Raw genomic sequence first — 19971 nt, 5'->3', positions numbered from 1 at the left:
GAGAACTCGACAGGATTTTATTACTGACTGCATTTCCTTCTGAACTTTTCCGTCTCATCTCAACTTCATCTTCCACTTCAAACTTATAAGTAGTGTGCCAGTGTGATGCTTTTCCTTAGGACTCTAAGAAGAGGTTGTTTGTTTCTTTAGGACACGTGAATGAACAGAAATGGACACGCAGCTCTTTCAGAGGGAGGAAGAGCTAATAAATAATACATCTGGAGAAAAACTGAAGCAGAATTCAGCTAAGTTGAAATTAGGCAAGAAAAGAGGGATAGGTTCCAGAAATATCTCAAGAAAAAAATATAGGACAGAAAGACGCGGAAACATGACTTGAAAGGTGTGAGGAGACACCTGAGGGTGGAGGGGGAGTTGACAGTGAGGAAGAAGAACGATCGACAGCAGGAAGGGAGGAGACACTGGGGGCGGAAAGACAAAAAAAACAAGCGAAGGCAGAGAGGAAAAAGGATGGAAGTGAATGGATGGAGGAAGAGAAAATTAGGACTGATAAAGAGAAGCAGAGTTGGTAAGACGTAGGGCAGAGAACACAAGTCCCTGCTGGGTGAGTGTCTCTAATTATCACCGCGCCTGAGAGAAGCTTTGTGTGTTTGGGTCTGTTTTGGCAGAGGTGGCGCTGGTGGTGAAGCAGACTCTCTCCAAATCTTTTATTTAGTTTGTTTACTTATATAGTATTCATGGGCTCATCTACAGTTTCGAGAGCCTTTACCTCTGGCTCAGTGTATAACACCGGTGTGTTTGGACTGTGTTCAGTCAATGCCCAACTTTAAGTAATCAATGACTTGAGAAAATTTAATAACGCATTCTGAAATAGTTTTATAAGTCATATATTAGTCTGTTTTTAGACAAATCAGTCAGACAAATGTCTTCATCTGTCACTACCATATTTTTATTAGGTATAGCTTGCTAGTACCAAGTTGGACTTTCCTTAATTCTGCATGGCAAAGACATTTTTCAGAGGCTTTGTTTCATATTGACTTCCACTCACTGGATATTTTCAGTTCTTTCAACTCCTCTCTCTAAGGATATTTGTCCATGAAAATCCTCTGAAATACTTTACATTTTTTCTCAGCCTGCCTTCTTTCTCTGCCACTCATACGCCATTGCCAGTGCTTGTTTACCTGGTGAGCTCTTCCTTGATTTTCATTGGCTCATGCGGGTAAAACTTGACCCGGAAGCACATCGTGTACGGCTGCTGAGCTGCTGGAGACAAGAAAGACATGATGTTGAGATGGAAAAACTAAGAGAGACCAGAAACTGTAATGAAAGCTAAAAGGCTGTTAGAATGTGGAGAAAAAAAGAGGAGATAAGCTTAACAGATATGATGAAGGGAATCAGAAGGAAAGTAGAAGATTTTAAGAAACAGATAAGAAGAGGAAAGAAGAGGAAAGATAAATGAGGGGAAGAGAGGACAGAGGAGCCATGAGGATTATGTAGAAGAAGAAGCTGGGGACAAAAACAGAAACCACAGCATGTCTCCAATACTGATTAGTCACCTCATAATTACAGTAATTACTCACACACACACACACACACACACACACACACGGGCATGTGCTTCACTTGAACTGGGGTCTGTTTCTTCTCCTTTGATCTGAGTCCTAAAGCATTTCATATCTCTAGGAGAGGATTTGTGCTTTGAATAGTATTTAAATATGCACCGTAACATACATACACAAGGTTACATAAGCGGTCACAGACACACACACATATACTCAATAACAGGCTGAAGGGTTTGGATCAAATAACAGCGATAGCTTCAACTCCCTCCTGAGGTCTCACACAGCTCATCTGCTTATAAACATATTCAGTGTTTACCCTGTGAAGTTAGAACATTTACAAGATATACAAACACCAAAACACTGAAACACTGAGAGGAAACCATCATACACAGCAACAGATTTAATTATATACAGTAATTGTATATAATGCATTATAAATAATTTATACTTCCTGAAGTGAAAATAGCACAGATAAGATTTTTTTAAAAGTCTGAATTTATTTTATTTTGGTTATTAAAGAAATAAAACATCTTAAAGGACCCTTTACCCATCTCAACTCCCATTTGGTGTCTTTGGCGCTTACTTTAATTAACAGAAAAACAGTTAACTGATAGCTTTGGTCTGAGGATCTAGTGATCAAATGCCAGAATTTTGTTCGCTCGATATAAAATTTTGACTCCATGTTTGGTTCAAAGCGTAGATCAAAGTGTTGCGGAGATTTGATGTCACTTCCTGTTTGGCAGCTTTGCAACTGATTTGAATTTTCTGATGGACACAATCAATCCAATTTTGTGGTTTTCTACATTTGCTTGCTTTGGGGATACTCTTTGCCAGTTTTGAGAGTGGAAAAAATTGCAGCCTGTGAACTATGTCAGAAAATCTAATATTATGGTTACAGACGCCACGGGGTCCATATCCATTATAGAGGGTCTGTAGCCTCGAATTTGCCTTCTCTGACACATGAATGTTGAAAGCTAATATTTGAAAGTTTGGGTTTTTTTAAGTTCATATCCATAAATGTGCCTCCGGGTTCAGGCCTTTGCTAGTGACAAAGTGTTGAAGGCTATTAATGAAACTTGGGAAAAGGGAATGAAAAAAATGAAATGGAAACTTTATTGGGTGATTATAGACTAAAAAGTGAGCAGATGAAAAAAAATATATGTTATTATATAATTAACAGCTACAAAACAGCAGGGATAGTTTACAGAAAGACATTTAAACCACGAGTAATAAATCCAACATGACAGCTGAATCACCTGTGCTTCATTATTTTGAGGTAGAAAGCTACAAATCTTAGAAAAATGAAGGAGTTGTTTTGTCTTTGCTGTTCTCACAGGTGAAGTTTACTCGCGTACACATGTGAGTTACTTTGAGTGCACATGGAGAGATTTCAAAGAGGATGAGGCAAAGGAGACGCTTAAAACAAAGATGCAAAAGTATCTGATAGGCATTCTGAAGTCAACATCAAGGAGGAAGAAAGTATCATTTCACATGGGATAGAAATCATCCAGAGTGCCCTCACCACTCTCCCTTTAATGGCAGGATCCTCTGCGGTATTATCCAGCTATGAAAAACAGCACACATCTACATAATACATGCTGAGCAATTTGAAAGAGCCAATCCTCCCACCCGCTCCCAAAGAACTTGAGCTGCTTATAATTATTTCTCAAGCTTAAGGGACGAAGAGGTTTTTTTGGAAAACATTTTAGAGAAAGTGAATTGTGCGCAAAAGACATGGCCGTGTAAATGTGACGTTTGCCAACGCACGTAAGCTGGGATGCACAAAGACGAAATAAAACACAAGTGCACGCACACATTGAAACCTAATTTGGGAGTAAATCCTGCCACAGGGAACTGATGTGTCAGTGCAACTCAGATCTATTCAACAACTCCCCTCTAATCTCGTTTTCTTTCTTTCTTTCTTTCACTCTGTCAGCTTCTCTCATCTCAAACCGTCTCTCCAATTTCCTCTTTTCGCTCTATTTTTCTTCTTTCTTTAGTTACGTTATCTATCACTGTCTCCTTTTAGTACTTTCCCCCCCTTGTTCCCTCTCTCTCCCTTCCAGTTTTCACCGATATCCTCAGCCTCCCCCTTCTGTCATCTCACACATGTTCCGATGGAGCAGAATACTTCGCTAATAGCTCTTTTATTAATTTATAACAGGACAGAAAGAACAGGACAGTCATTAAAAGGGTTAGTGAACTTCAGACTGAGACAAGGAAAGAAAAGGAGGGTGGGAGAGAGGGAGGAAAGCCGCTGCAATCTTTCAACACAAGATAGAAATGTAAAGATGTGAAAGAGTAAGTGGAAACGAAGGAAAACAAAGGTGAAAACAAGGACCACTCTCTTATTTACCTTTGTATTGTGTCCTCTTTTAGGGTACTTAGATTGTATGATTATATGTGTCACATTCTCAAGGCTATTATAGTTATACTGAAAAAACATTGGCCAAATCTATCAGAGGCAAACATCAAGAGGGGAAAGGAGGCTGTGCTCAGCTTGAAACCAACCCCTCGGGCTGTTTGTGTAAACTCTTATTACAACGTAAAAGTAAAATTAAGTGGCCTCCAGGGACACATTAAATGCCACTCTGGTGACCTTGAAAATGTGAAAACTTGACCTTTCCCTAAAGCCAAATAGAAAGGTTAGCCATGAAACCTAATCATATGGAACAAGTCTAAACAACAATAAACATTGAGCTACACTGAAGCCCAGACACAACTAGAGCTGCAGTTTCCTGGTAAAAAAATAAATAAAATAAATCTGGTGTGTTTGTGTCTCCATCGCTTCTCATTTCCTTAAATGAATCTGTTTTCTCTTTGAGGGTGAAACACACCCATGCACTTTATTGGGTACTGCGATGGACCCTCTTCTGTTTTCAAAACATGCTTAATTTTTCATGCAATTTTATTAATTTTCATCCATGTTCCACTACTGGATTTAAAACTCACAACGATGAAAGATATTATTATTCCAGATTCTACCCTACCATGTCAGTGTTGCAGCAGAAATTAAAACCCTTCAGATCAGGCAACATTTTTTCAATCTTCTACTGCCCAATTTTGGTGAACTCGTTCAAATTGTAGCCCCAGTTTCCTAATCTTAGCTGACAGAAGTAGTATTCAGTGTGGTTTTCTGCTAGAGCAGCAGCAGACCACACCAGGTACAACCCCTGTTCTCTTTGAGTTTGTCGTTTTAGTTTAGTTTAGCTTCAGTGTCCTGTTTCCAGAAGGTAGGAAGGGTCAAGGAAAGGCATCTTCTGCTGCTGTAGCCCATGTGCTTCTAAGATAAACATGTTGTGTGCTCAGAGATGCTCTTCTGCTTAGATTGTTTCACTGAGCGGTTACCGATCACCTCAAATTAGTCGCATCTGACATGAACAAAGAATTTTTGCCCAGAGAACTGCTGCTAGTGGGGTTTGATTAATTGGTGATTCTAAATTGCCCATAGGTGTGAATGTGAGTGTTGATGGTTCAATGTCTCTATGTGTAATAGGCTAGAGCTCGATTTTAACTTCAGCAAGTTGTCTTGAGCATGCCTACATGCCTAAATGCTGCTATGTGATTGGTTCATTAGATATTTGTATTAATGAGGTGTTGTATGCGTGTACCTATGTCACTCCATATTTCATTTCGGTAAACCTTACATGGATACATCCAGGAAATGAATTTTGTCTTACATCACATTATCCTAAGGACTTGTTAACCAAACAGAATAGTCAAAAATGGGACAACAAAAACAGACAAATAAAGTAATCAGATAAAATCTGCATCCTTTTCTGGAGATGGAAAGTAAAAATATCTTTCCTGTTTGTGGTGATTGTTATGAAGCTTTGAATGAGGCCTGCACATAAGGCAGGCAGGCTGTTTACTTGTTTTTGTACTCTCATAAGCTTGTCTTCCACTGCAACGTCTTTGCAACGTGTGACTTTTTTCCTTTTTAGGCCACTTGTCCCTCTGGCAGTGTTTTGTGTTTCTGAGAAACAGTTCTCTTGTCACTTTGTCTGTCTTCATTGTGTCTCTATTGGTCTCCCTGCGGGACTTCAGAGGAAAAACTCATGTCCAACATTGCCTGACTCTGTCACAAGTGGGTGGGTGATAAAACTCTTAAACCTAGATGATCTAAATGTTTTTTTTTAATTATTATTACATAAACAAATAAAATGTATCTGTTTTCAATTAATAACATAAACAGATTTTTTTGTACTCCTATCCTGTCACTTTAACAATGTTGCGTGTACGATGTTATGGCCTTGTTAGAGTCCCTGTGGTGGTGTCGGCTTGTTTGCCATGCTTGACCCCTCACACCAGAGTGACCCTCTGGAGACAAATGCACGGCATAAGAAAACACACTCACACTCGCAAATACACAGACACATGCATGATGCTTTGCATCTCTATACACACGTGCTGACACAGAAAAGGAAACAGAAAGGGCACTCACACTTCATCTGCCTCACTACGGGTTTATTGGGCTCCAGCCAGTGCTGAAAAAGAGAGAAAGACCAAAAATGTTACCCTAAAATAATCAAATTTATACTAAAGAAACTACAGGACTGGATTGAGAGCTAATTCAAAAATTATCTTAGAAAATCTAATGTGTATCATTGGTAGATCTCTGGTATTTTAAACTGTCATAAATAAGATTATTACTACATTATTACTTAAAGAGACTGATTTAGAGATTTAGGGAGACATGATGATCTTATATTCCTGAATAGAACCAAATTTGACCTTTTTGATCTATCTTACTGTCAAAAGCATACAATTCAAAGTATTATGTTACAGTTTCTGGACTGCATGACATTGCATGTTCAGTTTGTCTAAAAACACATTTTTCCTTATTTTTCCTTCCTCGCTTTGCATTAAGAAAAAAAAACAGTCTAGCTGAGCTTCTGCTACAATCAAGCGTCTGGTCTGTTCTCTGTGTGGGCTGTTTGAAATATGGAGACTGATCTTGTTATTATTTGGCACTTGAACTTGTAATGTAATGTATCAGCTGCTTCCAGACTGATATTCAACATTCATACTTTGCCTGTGCTGACTCACTGCCTCTGTTTCCTGTTAGTAGGTGTGATTCTGCCGTAATGAGCTGAGTGCTGTGTATAAGTGGAATTTCTAAATTGAGGAGAAGAATTTGTTAGCCAGGGTAAAAGAGCAGCCAGATTTAGAGGAAGGAGACTCCTCAAAGATTACAGAGAAAAAGATGCTGCACCTTAGGCCTAATTTAGACTTCTGCTGGTATATTTTTAAACCTTACGACGTGGCAGATGTCGATGCCGGCATTTATGCTTGTGCTTGTGCACCCAGGGTCTGGTTTTTCCACTTCCTTTCACATTCTCCTACGTCAGTTACGATAGCACTCTCCGTCCAAGGATCTGCTGACATTTGTGAGTCGTTATATTGATATATATTGTTATCCTTAATACTGAGACGATAGATGTTATTCTCTCACTGATAGATTCAAAAACTATTACAAAAAAGTAGCCAATCAGTGGTCCTGAACAGTAGGGGTAGCGTAGGCATAGTGTTTCAGAGGGCTTTGTGGTTATGAAGCAGACTTTTAGCAGAAGCATAAATCCCCACTTTACTAAGATGTGGCTGTTGGAAAACTAACCACATACTTATAGACTGAAGTCTTCAGTAAAAAGTGAAAAATGCGCACTTTTCATAAACATACATTTCTCTAAATATAAGTGTTGCTCTGACCGGCTGTGTAGGTCCTGTGATCACTCCTCTGGTAAAGAAGAAAACTCTGGTAACACCTTTATGCTTTACTATTAGTGTTTCCAACTTTTATTTTAGGTTGTACAAGAAAAATGCATGTTTGGTTTGATAAATCCCCATCTAGTTAATGTCCCCACTTCAGTTTGGCTTCACTTGGACAAACAAAAGATCTGGGCTCTGGGAATAAATGACAGGCTTTTTCTGATCCTTTGTGCAAACTAGTCTCAATTGGTAATGAAAATGATAACAGATACCATGCTTATGCGTGTGTAGTGTGTACGGACAGGTGTGTGTGTGTGTGTGTGTATCATAGTTACCCTTTGTTTCTCGGGATCTACATATCGAATACCAAAGTAGTCTTTCTCAAGCAGGTTGTAGTGATTGCACACATGGTCCAACAGGAACTGGCCTCTGGTGTCTCTCTGCAAAGAAATAAAGCGCATCGGTTTAGGACATGTGACCCATCTTTTGAGTTATGCTGATAAAAACCATAAACCTCTGAGCTCAGTCTGATAGATGCTGTATGACTGCATCGTGCCCACAATGAACCCTCATGGGTAATTCTCCTCTGATGCTCTCATAATTTCATCACAGTGAAACATGTTAATGGAAAGAAATACGTCAGCACCCTTTTGGTCCCTTGCTGCTGACATATCTGTTATGATGGTGTTCTGGACACGGCCTCCTAATGTGCCAATAAATACAGTCTATTTGCAGGACCTAACACTGTGTAATCAATAAGCACCCTGCATTTAATGCCAGCTGCTTAGTCAATATCTACTCATTCAGATGCTCAGTATGATTTTTCTGCTGAGTGTACTGACCTGCCTACGTCTTAGCATTCTCTATAACTTTGGATATATCTAAAGTCTAAAGATTTGCTTTTTGTCTGTCTATTTTATAGACAGTGTTTTTGTTGTTTTTATATTGTACTTGCCCCATGTATGTGAAGGGGAACCGTCTAGATTACACCACACCTGACACCAAATGTCAGCTGGGACAGTTGGATGAGCAGTTTTTAAAAAATTATGCTTTTTAGCTCATTTAAGGAAATACATATCAAAACAAGTACATGTAACCGGTGTGATTCTGCGTTGTGTCTGATCTCTGATCAAAAAAAAGGTAAAAGAAAGAAAGGCCTCCAAGTAAATAATTTGCCCACTCCAGCTCCTCTCCCACAGGGGAATTGTAGAAAAGGGCTGGCATTTATTTTTACATTGAACATAAAGTATGGATTTACACGTAACATATTTGACATAAGATAAAACAAAAACAACAACATGAAATCCGACATACCTGATCAAAAAAAGGTAAAAGAAAGAAAGGCCTCCAAGTAAATAATTTGCCCACTCCAGCTCCTACGACCAAGTACAAACAGTGGGGAAGAGGGTTAGCTCAACCCACCACAACTTCCAAGCTAGCAAGAAGTATATATCCATGCTAGCATTTATGGCGCCTAAAACACATTTATGATACATACATACTACACACTTCTAACATCTAACAAAAAAACAGGCTTAATAATGACAATAATTGAACTAAAATCACAATCAGAAACATCCAGGTGGCTAAATATGCATTATATGAGCATTTTACAGTGTTGGGAAAGAAATGACACCCACCTCTCCCACAGGGGAATTGTAGAAAAGGGGAGAGGCAAAAGGGGTACACTGTATTTATAGGGTTGCACCAAAGAAGAAGAAGAAAAGAATGAGGAGGGGCTCTAACTGATAATGAACATAACTACAGGCTTGGAGGTCCTAAAAGTCAAGTATAAAAGGAACAGTTTGGGGGTTTAGGACACATTTTGTGTAATTATAACAATGTGATTCATGACCCTGTTACATACACATTTAATTTTCACCTTTAACCTCTTGACTAAAGCTAATATTATGTGCATCAAAGATCCCAGCTCTGTGTGTGTGTGTGTGTGTGTGTGTGTGTGTGTGTGTGTGTGTGTGTGTGTGTGTGTGTGTGTGTGTGTGTGTGTGTGTCTGTGTCCTATAACTGCTCTATAACCTGCTGAAGGAGGTGGATTCTGTGCTCGGTTTAGCAGAACTGATTGATTCACTCAGATATCATGTCTTTGCCCTTGAGACTGGAATTTACTCATCACCCGGGAAGCATCAGCGTCATCACATACAGTTAGACCCACAGCTGACCAATGAGGGTCAGTGATGAGCTGATGACCAATGATGAGCTGACTCATCAACAAAACTGCCTGTCAGCACGTCGCCTAATCAGGAAACTTTAGTTGGGAATTTGGATTTTTATAGCACTTCCTAATATAACTTACAGTCTAATTTGTGTCTCACTTCCTTTAAAATTCCTAGTAGTTATGCACTACCTAGAATTATTTTTATTACCAGGTGAATTTAATTATGCTGGAATTTTAGGTGAAAAACATTGAAATTCCATTTAATTCTAAATGAATTAGACTCTTAGTTAAGGGACATATTATACAGTCTTATTGAATATAGCAAAAAAATTGCACAAAAGCAAAAATGCATTAACATATTTCACGTGATTGCACAGATAGATGTGCTAAGGACGGCTACATTTTGTGCACTGAGTAAGCAGCACACTCACATGTTAAAAAGCACGACTGTGTGTCGTTTACTTCTAAAATTTATTCAGCTGCACTAACAAAGTCCCGCTCCCTCTGGCTTGACCAGGTCTCGCTTGAAAAATAGTTTTTAATCTTGATGAGGCTTTTATCTGGATAAATAAAGGATGATAAAAATAAATCACAAGTTCATCTGGATTGAGAATGATCTGTTTCAAAGGTTATAAGAGCATCCTATATCCTTATGGTGCTCTTTTCTGTCCAGTGGCTGCTTCATCAGCAGTGGTCAGTATGAACAGCACCTCATCAGCAGCCAAGGTAAGGTCATTAGCTTTGCTCTTTATTTCTAGTTTCAGAGATTTGCAAGTGAAATGCAGTGTAGTGGCTGACATCAGCTGACTTTGTTAAATGGCTTTAACAGAAGCACATTTTCAGCACATTTGCACGGCTGATTGTTTGTCAGACTAACGGCCCTGAGCCTCAGATGTCCCATATATTTGACTGGATTTTAATCTTTAAGAAAGCAGAGCTTTCTTTTTTGCACTATTTAGCAAATTTTTCCTGCTCTGATTTTCCTTATTATTCTTTTTCCCACATTGTTGGAGCTACAGTGCAAAGTCTGCAAAAAATAGTAGCATGGACCATTTTCCATCTGGTTTCTCCATCAGCTCTCGACTACTTCATCAGTTTCGGTGCAGTAATGTAGCTGCTTGGAGTTTCTAATTGCTTTGTGCACTAACATTACAAATAAATATCTTTTCTTTTTTTTTACTGAAATCTAAGGTTGTGCCTTTAATCTTCCTGATCTAATGTAAATCTTAAAGGCGATTGTGTGTCATTTTTTTTAATATTACATGTGTTTTCTGCTTGTAGGTAGACAAAAAAACCCGAACATTTCTCAATTAAAAATTAATTTCTTTCTAGGCACAAAGCCCATGCAAATATTTTGTACTAATACTATATGCCTAGAAGTTACACAGCATCTACAGCCTTTATTTTAAGTACATCAAAGCATCATTATCATCATGCCACAAATTGTGAAATCAGTTCATTTGCTGACGTTGCATTCACCTATCCTCAGTTTTACACAAATATTAATTCCTGTTCATATGTTGAATTCTGTAAATGCTGTAATGTTTTTGCCAAGACAACCTTTTAAATACATTTCTTAGTGAGTCATGCTGCATGTCTCAGTAAACAACTCAGCAAACACACTGTTATATGTACTACTAGACTCAAGGTGTTGACAGAACAGCCTCTGAAAATAAGATGTTTGCTGTAAATGTCACAGCAGCCACTCAAAAACCAACAGTTATATGTGTCCAGGACACCGTGGCTGTATTTGTTACACACCAAATAAAGCAAAGCAAACATTAAACACAGCCTTAGTCAATTCACAAAGATACACTGTTGTAACAGCCAGAATTTCCAGGTCAGTGCAACCAACAGTAAAGGAGAATCAGCTCGATTGTTTATCAGTGCTGGGAGTACCAAATTACTGCTATTTAAGAAAAAGAGGTTCAAAAACATAAATCGTCTGTGTCTTAACATTAAGACGATTGTGTTAATGTCTGATACCTGCACAGGTATCTGCAGGTGGTTTGAAACATGAGCTGCCTGTGAAGTAGTCTTATTTAGGTCAGTGTACTTTTGCATTAGCCAGAGGATACATGTAAAGATTAGCTCACCCTATTAATATTCAACCTGTTCAGTGGTCCTAAACAGCTTCAGGCAGAGGAGTTAACTGTTACCTCAAAGGTAACAGTTAATGCATACATGATTAAAATACACAAATGACACTAAAACCAAGTACACAACTACAAACATAATTATTAGCTAATGCTATGGCTAAAACAGTTTGCTAAAAGCACAGGATGTATTTTAACTTCCTAAAGTCCATGCTTCTTAGCTAACAGTGTTATTTATGAGTTGAAATTACAAACTAAATATAGTGGATAAACAGCTTTGTTACCTGAAATGATAAATAAAACTTTTAAATTATTTTACTAAACATGTGATTAGCAGAGAAACTGTTAATGAACCAGGTGAAATTAAACAGTTAAAGGTAAGATTAAAAAAGAAAGACTTAAACACGATAATGAATGAAGTAATTGCTATAGCTATTGGATAAGTGAGTGAAACAGCAGTGTTGGATGGTAAGCTGGGGTGTAAACTAGGGTGACCCGATCACAACAAACAAACACTGTGGGACATGTTAACAATGCTCAGAGGTAATCTGAAATTTTCAGATTATCTAAAAAAAAAAAAGAAAAAAGAATCAATTGTGCATGTTATCAGAATGTCATTTAGCATGTATAGGCCTAATATATGTGAAGTAAATATAACAAGTTTAAAAGGAACTTGAGTTTTGGTCCTATGTTCTTACGAGATAATTTCTATAAAGTCTCTGATAATTACTGCAAAACCAGCCAAAATGCAGAATTCTGTTTTAAGATGTGGAAGGTGGGCACTGAATAAAAATGCGGTGCAAAGTTACATAAAGAGGAACATCTGTTGACCTGTAAAATGATCAGGGTTTTTGGATCCATCATCACAGTCACATCACCACCTCTTAAGATTAAATTTTGATCAATCTGTGACACAACCAGCAAGGAAATTAGATTGTGGTTCTGGACATCTGACATCCTTTGAATAAATCCAGGTCCTGAGATACAAAATGCTCAAATTTGTTTGCCTGCTAGTTGCTAACTGTGTCTGATTCTAAGTGGATTAGTGCTGAGCATATAGCAAAATTTTTGTTTTATAGATTTTTGAGTCAATAAAGAGGCCTGTTGCAAGCATGTAACAACACTACAACAGCACTCAGACAATAAAGTTGTGACAGTTCAATGATGAGCCGTAACTCACTGTAAATCCTCGTAAAGATAAGTGGAGCTGCTGACACCACTATGCAACTATTTTCACACCATCATCAAATATGTTCACCTTTTCCTTGGTGAAACCTGTCCAGTTTAATTAAACCATTTTTTATATAATATGTGACGTGGAGGATTTTGCAGGGGTGTTTGGTCGAATACAAGATGCCAAAACTGTATTAAAAATCTTCAACAGCAGTCTTAGGTGGATTTCCCCTGTGGCCTGTGTTATATCACCACAACATCAATTGGCTGTCAGTAATCCTGTTTGCTGCATGTCCCTACTGGCTGGTCCAGGTTTACCAGTATATCACCAGTAACGTTAGTCAAATGTGTCCCAGCTGTGATTGTCAGTGTGTCCATGTTCACCTGTGGGTTGTATGTAAATAACCTAGAAAAAAAATCACTCTCTGTCTCTTTAAGCTGCACTTCTCCATCAGCATCCATGCGTTTTGATGTGTATCTGTCCACATCTCTTTAGGATTGTTTTGGCTGATCCCTGACAACAGTGTTACTAAGATGTTAAATCTGAAGAGCAAGCAGAGAGCGATCCATGGAGGGAGGAGAAAAATAGACGAAATGGAATAAAAACAGCCACGCTGTGAGCTGCTTCCAGCCAGATCATCAAACGACACCTTTTCTCCGTCTCGTTCTCGGGCAGACGCTCGTGGAGCAAAGAGTGTTGGACTGACGCCAAGCGAGAATAAAGAGAAACAAACCAGACAGAGTGAAACAGGGCCAAACATACTGAGAGGCTGAGAGCAGCCAACATAAAGCTAAAAGAACGAGTGTATAAAAAAGAGAGACAGACTGGTGAGAGAGGAAGAGAGATATAAAGAGTCTATGTCATGTCCAACAAGGCCTGAATACATATTTTATATATCCAAAGGCTGGGCATTAAAGATTAACCCAGTCATCCTGTCTCTACATGATCTCACCTAATGATGGCAAAGTGCTCTTCTCTCAGCCCCGCTCAAAGACAAAGATGCATACACACTCTGCAAATAGAACCTCAGTGTGGAGCGAAGTCAGTTTAGCACAAGCAAAGTGCACTTTGACATGTGTGCTCGAGTGTGTGTGTCCATCCACTACCATGGTTAACCTCCTCACAGCCAGTCCAGTCCAGATTCTGGCCAAATAAACAAAACAAAACAAAAAGCCCCATTAAGACACAGATGTTTTTATTGTGTCTGTCTATTATTCATTTACGAAGCTAATTACATTTTGGGAAATGAACTTGGAACACATGAATTAATGCCCAACTGAAAAGTTGTGTGGAAACGCGTAGTTTTCAGGGTTTTCCCCCCAAATCTTCTATTTTAATTTGAGTATTTGAGTACTGTAGTTTTTGAATGTTTGAATGTTTTTGCCTAGTCAGCATGAACATTTTTAAGTGTCTACACAAGGAACAAGTAGCAGCAATGTGGAGACCAACAACTAAAGAAAGTTAATGACACTCACCCATCCTCGCCTTTTTGTGACAAGAGGCAAAATAAGCAATGGCGGCATAAAATGCGTAGGTCCAGACTCAAACTTTACTCATCCTCAAAGTAATTGAAGAAACTACCAACTTGAGGGCAGGATGACAACCAGAGCCTGGAACGTCTGATCAGCCATGAGTGGCAAAGTGATGCAAATTTTCTTGTCAGAATCAGTCTAGGTAACCTTCTGATGTGTTTACCACCCTGTCATATCGCAGTCATCTGCATTTTTATTGTCGTATATTAATTGTTGTCTCTGGTCATCATGTTGCTGATGTCATCACGCATCATTCTGCAATATTCCAGGTTCAGGTTGCCTAGGGAACCTTCTGATGTACCTGTCAACCTGTCATATGCCAATTAATGGTATCATTCACCTGCATTTCCACACCTCAAAGTTGAGAAAATGTTAACTCAGGATCACCCACTTTGTGTTGCCAGCTGTTAGTTTGCCTGTCATCGATTGAACATCATTGACTATTACTGATGATAGTTGCTTCCTGTTAGGACGTAACTCACCAACAGACCACATTATATGCAGTAAATAACTGAATTGTGTACATTAAGTGAATTCAAATAAAATAAACAATCATTCAATTTTTAAACTGAAAATCTGAAAGTGTACATTGTGCGAGTGGGTGTTAAAGTGTCTAGTGCTGTAGTGAAGCCGAGAAGAATCAGGCTGGGATGTGTTAAGGGATGTGCTGATAGTTGCTTCCGGTGTAAACGCGACTCACCAACAGCCTTGGTGGACTCTGTCCATGAGAAATCACCAGAAACAGTCCTTGGTGGTCTTTCACTCCAGTAATTGTCTCACTTTTAAGCCTCTGTGTGGCCACAGCTGCAGCCTGACTTACACTTTTAGGTTGTATTGCCATCTGTCCCTAAATTGTTAAAATTACTCTGAAAGGTAAGGACGGGGAGATGCCGTTTTCACAGATGCACAGAACAAATTGGATTTCAGACATGGGGGCGGACGAGATTCTGATTCTCCTCAGGAGAAATAGCCTGCTCTACCCCTTAATCAGGGCTTCAGTAATTCAAGTTTAGTCCAGCTTTTTATTGACTTGACTTTTAGAAGTCTATACCTCACTTCCTCTCTGTGTAATTACGCTGGATAAGGTTCTTTGCATTGTCATAGCAGCATGTGATGAGGATCTCTAGCAGTCTAGGGACCGACTCTTTAAGCAGCGTTTAAACAACTTTTTGAACATTTTGTGAACTTTGTGGGGGGTTTCAAGTACAACGTGCCAGAAAAAAAACCTGAGACCAACTCCCTTTAAGGAGCGTCATCATGTCAGTTTTTGAGGTAGGCATGTGTGGCAAGTCACATTACCAGTATGTACTGACAATGGTGATTAAGGTACTCCCCCACCCCCCGATGATACTCTGACTGTACAGTATGTAGTGTAGCTGAAGTTCATCACAGATATCTTATTTGTTCTGATCATGACTTTGTGACCACTACCAGTTCTGCACTAGGACCCTGGGTACATTGGCCTAGTTAAACAGCGCTTGTTGTTTAATTAACATGCATGCCAGCTCAATTATGACTCCTCCTTATCAACTGAGACGCAATTGCTTCATGACACAGCATACCTAATTGGCTGAGTTGAAACACTGTGTGAAGATCAGTGTTAAATTCCTGTGATGCCCCCGTGAAGAAATCTACTCTCACTCCCATCTGCATCCTCTGGGTGGGTGGTGGGGGATTGAAAAATAATGGTTTGCCCTCTTTACCTCCACGCCAACCATTTTAAAAGCCTAGTAACTGCCATTCAAACAAATGATACACTAATTTGTGGCTTTTCTATCTTTGTTGTCATTGCTGCTGCTCTTCAGGGAAATTGAAATTTAAGTCACAAGTGGACCAATTCCTCCTAATTTGCCAATTAGGATGTGTGCGAGTAGGCTTTTGTGCATGTGTCCTATTATTCACAGTGCCAATATTTCTAAAGCCAGTTTGTGTTTACCACCCAACCCCCCACCCCCACCCCCCATCCCCCCGTACCCTGAGCTAATGAATGGATCAATCCAGAGGCTTGACGAGGATACTGCAGAGACAAATCAATGTGTGGGACATGGGATGTGGGGAAAGGAACACACGCAACTAGGAGATAAAAGCAGAGTTTAAACTCTCCTCGTTATTTTGCAACACGACACTTTGCGTTTTTCGTCCTTTCCCCACTGTGTGACTGAACTGAATATATGGCATGTTCAGCATTGATTTATCGCAGTTTTTAATTGAATACACAATGTTAACACTCAAAGACTATTTCATGGTACTCCATACATCATTACCTTTCCACCAAATGACTAATTTGATTTGCAGAGATCTATTCCATTTTTTATTCTTCACGGCTACTTTGACCATTTTGATTGTAGACCGCCAGAAGATAGACAGAGATAGTCGGCAGAGTCTAAAACTGATTTTTGAAGTAAGCTCTATAGACAGCGTGAAAATGCATAAGTTATCCATTGGGGAAATGCAGTTTCTATAATTGGAAAAAGCAGCAGAGGATCAAACACTTCCTGTCTGGGAGCTGGGTTATGCAACATCCACTTTATAAGTAGAGAAATCTTTGGTCTGACCTCAGCATCATTATCTCTCTAGCCTCCTATCATCACACCATTTACCCATAAATCTCTGATTAGGAGACCTATGCTGTCTTTGTTTTGCTTTTTTTATTGAAAGGCGGCACTGAAAGATGCAGTGTAAAGAGAAAAGGCAGCATGCCGTGTGTCAGAATGAAACTCACACAGCTTCAGTATTGATCTCAAACGCTGCATTAGAGAGGGTGCTGATTTCACCTCTTCAACCAGTGACCCACAACAGTGATGATGCCTGCAGCTACAGACCAGACAGGACAAAAGACTTTTTTCTTTTAAGCTCATTGTGCACTCATAGTCAGACGTTTACAGATACTCATCATGGGAATGGATGTCACAGTAATTTTGGGCTCACAGGTTTTGATCTATTTTGGATTGTTTTTGTAATCCACACAGGGTCAAAAGTATGGAAAACTGAAAAATGAGGGACTTGCAAAAATCTATATAGTTTTGATGTGATGATTACAATATTATGTTTTTCCCTGACTGCCAAACCTCTGTAGAACACTTTTCAAAGACACATGAGGAGCGTTTCCCCTGGTTCATGCTGGTTACTATGATTGCAAAAGAAGCATTAAACTACTGTGAACTAAATAATTAAACTGAGCTCACACTGCAGCGACAACGGTGTTTAAGTTTTTCATTACAAAACTGCATGAATTAGCACATCTTGTAGTCAAAGTGTATCAGCAGAATTCAGCTGAGGTGGTGCAGCGACGTTATTGGACGGGCCTGAACACAGATGCCATTTTCCTGCAATATAATGTTATATATAATGTCTCAAAATCATTATTTTTAAATATATTTACACTTGTACAATTTGGAGCAGCACTCATGATGACTGTGACCTTGCCTCAGTGTGACAGGAGGGAAACATAATTACCCTATGATCACCTACAGTGCCGTGCTCCAGAGATTCCCATGAACACATTGTACTTGAGCTCAAAAGCATGCACAAATTACCCTATGTGATCTTAAACATGTTAATGCACACCTCGAGCTCACGGCTGGGGGCGCGGTCTGTTACGCTTTGTGATAAGAATAAAAAAAATGATCACTATATGGAGCAAGAGCAGCTCCTTGTGTAATGGATTGTCATCAGATTGCGGGAGAAAAGAGGTGTGACGATAATGGCATGACTGCAGATGCAACACTGCTGGTATGAATACAAAGGAAGCACCGAAGCAGCTGTCTTATCTCTGCACCGCAGAATGTTTAAATTTGTGCCAAACGATCGAGAAATCCACGAGAACAGAAAAGAGGAGCCGCGTGTGAAAACCAGTGAGTTATTGTAAACAGACTGTTTGCTCATTTGCATGTTCGAAGCACAAATTAGTCCATCGTACGTATCCTCCTCTGTTCATGGTACAATACGTAAGGGTGTGCATTTCCTCCAGGGAAAAGAGCTGATACACCACGTTTGCACATTCACACGATGAGGCCATTGATGCCGTCACAAAAAACACACAGACTGTTTTGTTCTCTATATCTCTGTTTTTCTTTTTTCTATTTATAGGCCTTTTCTAAATTCAGAAACAGTTGAAACGATGCTTTTTAAGATGTTTCGGAAATGCAGAAGTCTGTCGTCTGCTTCTGTCAGCCTTTGCATATTCAGAGAAATGTGCCAGAAAGCAAAGGGAAGTGCATCTGGGCTCATTCTGTTACCATCAAACCATGAAAACACAAGCACAAATGTCGGTTGTTGGGTTTATGTACACAGCCTCACTGAAAGAAGCATTAATAATAACATGATTATCTTCATGGAATCGAATAAATTGAATGTAGCTGCTTGAAAGTTCTTTCTGTGAACTTGCTTTAAAAGGACAACATTGGCAACAGAAACTGAGACAGGAGCAACCCATCAATCTAAATCCTAACTCTCAGTTTGAGAGTATGGTCAGCATTTTTAACCACATCTGCCAGATGTTTTTAAAAGTGAGGGGGGAATCTATTAAGACAGAGCTTCAATAAACCAGATGTGCTCGCAGCTGAAGATAAGAACACTGTCCTTTTCCTTATGCATGCTTTTTGTATTGCATATCTCATATACATAGATACATTTGTAAAAAGATGAAGAAAAAGAAAGATAACTCTCTGTGTTACAAAGTAATTACTCCCTATCATTAAATCCCAAATTAACCGTGATTAATCAATTTTTTTGGAAACCGGAGCTCAATTTCATGAGCCACACCCAGGCCTGATGACTGAAATAAGAGTTACATGGACAGGTTATTATGTAGCATTTAGGGGTTGTTGTTTTTTTCTTTGCTCTACTGGAGCACTCAAAGTGCTTTAAACATCATGCTTCATTCACACATTCACACCAGCACTTTGTTTTCTACACCTAAGAGCTTCCTGTCTAACTTTAACACACATTCATACACCAACATATGCATCAGAGAGCAACTTGGAATTCGGCATCTTGCCCAAGGATACTTTGGGATGCAGACTGGAGCAACCACTTCAAATTAGTGGATGACCTGCTCTGCCTGTTGAGCTACGGTCATCTATTAACTACAGCCAGTAGAAACCATCTGCGAAAGGGAAGTAGGCTATGCCACAATCTACTACTCAAAACAGATGAGAAACAAAGTCATGCACATCTATCAGTCTGGAAACAGTTACACAGCCATTTAAAGGCTTTGGGACTGCAGAGCATCATCAAAACGGTCACAGCACTGTATCTTTTTCATACCACTGTATCTTTTTCATACCACTATATAGGAAGAACCACAAAATGATGTCTCGGATTAGATATTGGAAATTTTGTCTCTGTGTCAAAATTCTAACTCCTCTACATATTCACCACTGGATCTGTATGTAGGAGTGCAAACGTCTGACCGTGAATGGTCATTAACCTGCCATCTCTTTTGTACAAACTCACGGGCGATTGAGCTCACGTGAGAGGAGTGCAAGTCATGTCATGTGTCTTGCCTCCAGCACACATTATTCATTAACCACCATTGAAACCACAGAGTATTTCCAGTAGCGAGAGCACGTCTGAAGGGGACCATCTCCTGCTGTGAGAAAGTCTAATGACCAACATTGTCTGGAGTTCATGTGTGGTAATAAAAACAACTGTTGCATTAAAATGTTTAAGTGTGTTTGCAGTGGTTTTCACTCCCAGTGTGGTGACAGCCGACGAGACCACGACACTGAACGTCAGCCTGCTTTGTGTGACCTACTTTTTC

General features: G+C 39.3%; 1 protein-coding gene across 4 annotated transcripts in view; it reads right to left on the bottom strand.

Moving 5' to 3' along the window:
- Positions 1-19971, bottom strand: part of frmd3 (FERM domain containing 3) — a 63590-nt gene that overhangs the window by 33687 nt on the left and 9932 nt on the right. For 2 of the 4 annotated variants that reach the window (XM_087849191.1, XM_087849193.1), the window contains exons 2-4: positions 7565-7669; positions 5965-6007; positions 1140-1221 (exon numbers count right to left, since the gene is read on the bottom strand). In XM_087849191.1, coding sequence (XP_087705317.1) covers positions 1140-1221; positions 5965-6007; positions 7565-7669 — 230 coding nt within the window. The remainder of the gene's footprint in view (positions 1-1139; positions 1222-5964; positions 6008-7564; positions 7670-19971) is intronic. The other 2 variants (XM_087849192.1, XM_087849194.1) reach the window with 1 other exon arrangement.

The sequence above is a fragment of the Neolamprologus brichardi genome, chromosome 12, assembly GCF_056152115.1.
Source record: "Neolamprologus brichardi isolate AB-2024 chromosome 12, ASM5615211v1, whole genome shotgun sequence".
Taxonomy (NCBI): domain Eukaryota; kingdom Metazoa; phylum Chordata; class Actinopteri; order Cichliformes; family Cichlidae; genus Neolamprologus; species Neolamprologus brichardi.
The sequence above is the reverse complement of the archived record's forward strand: the minus strand, read 5'-3'. Positions and strand labels throughout refer to the sequence as shown.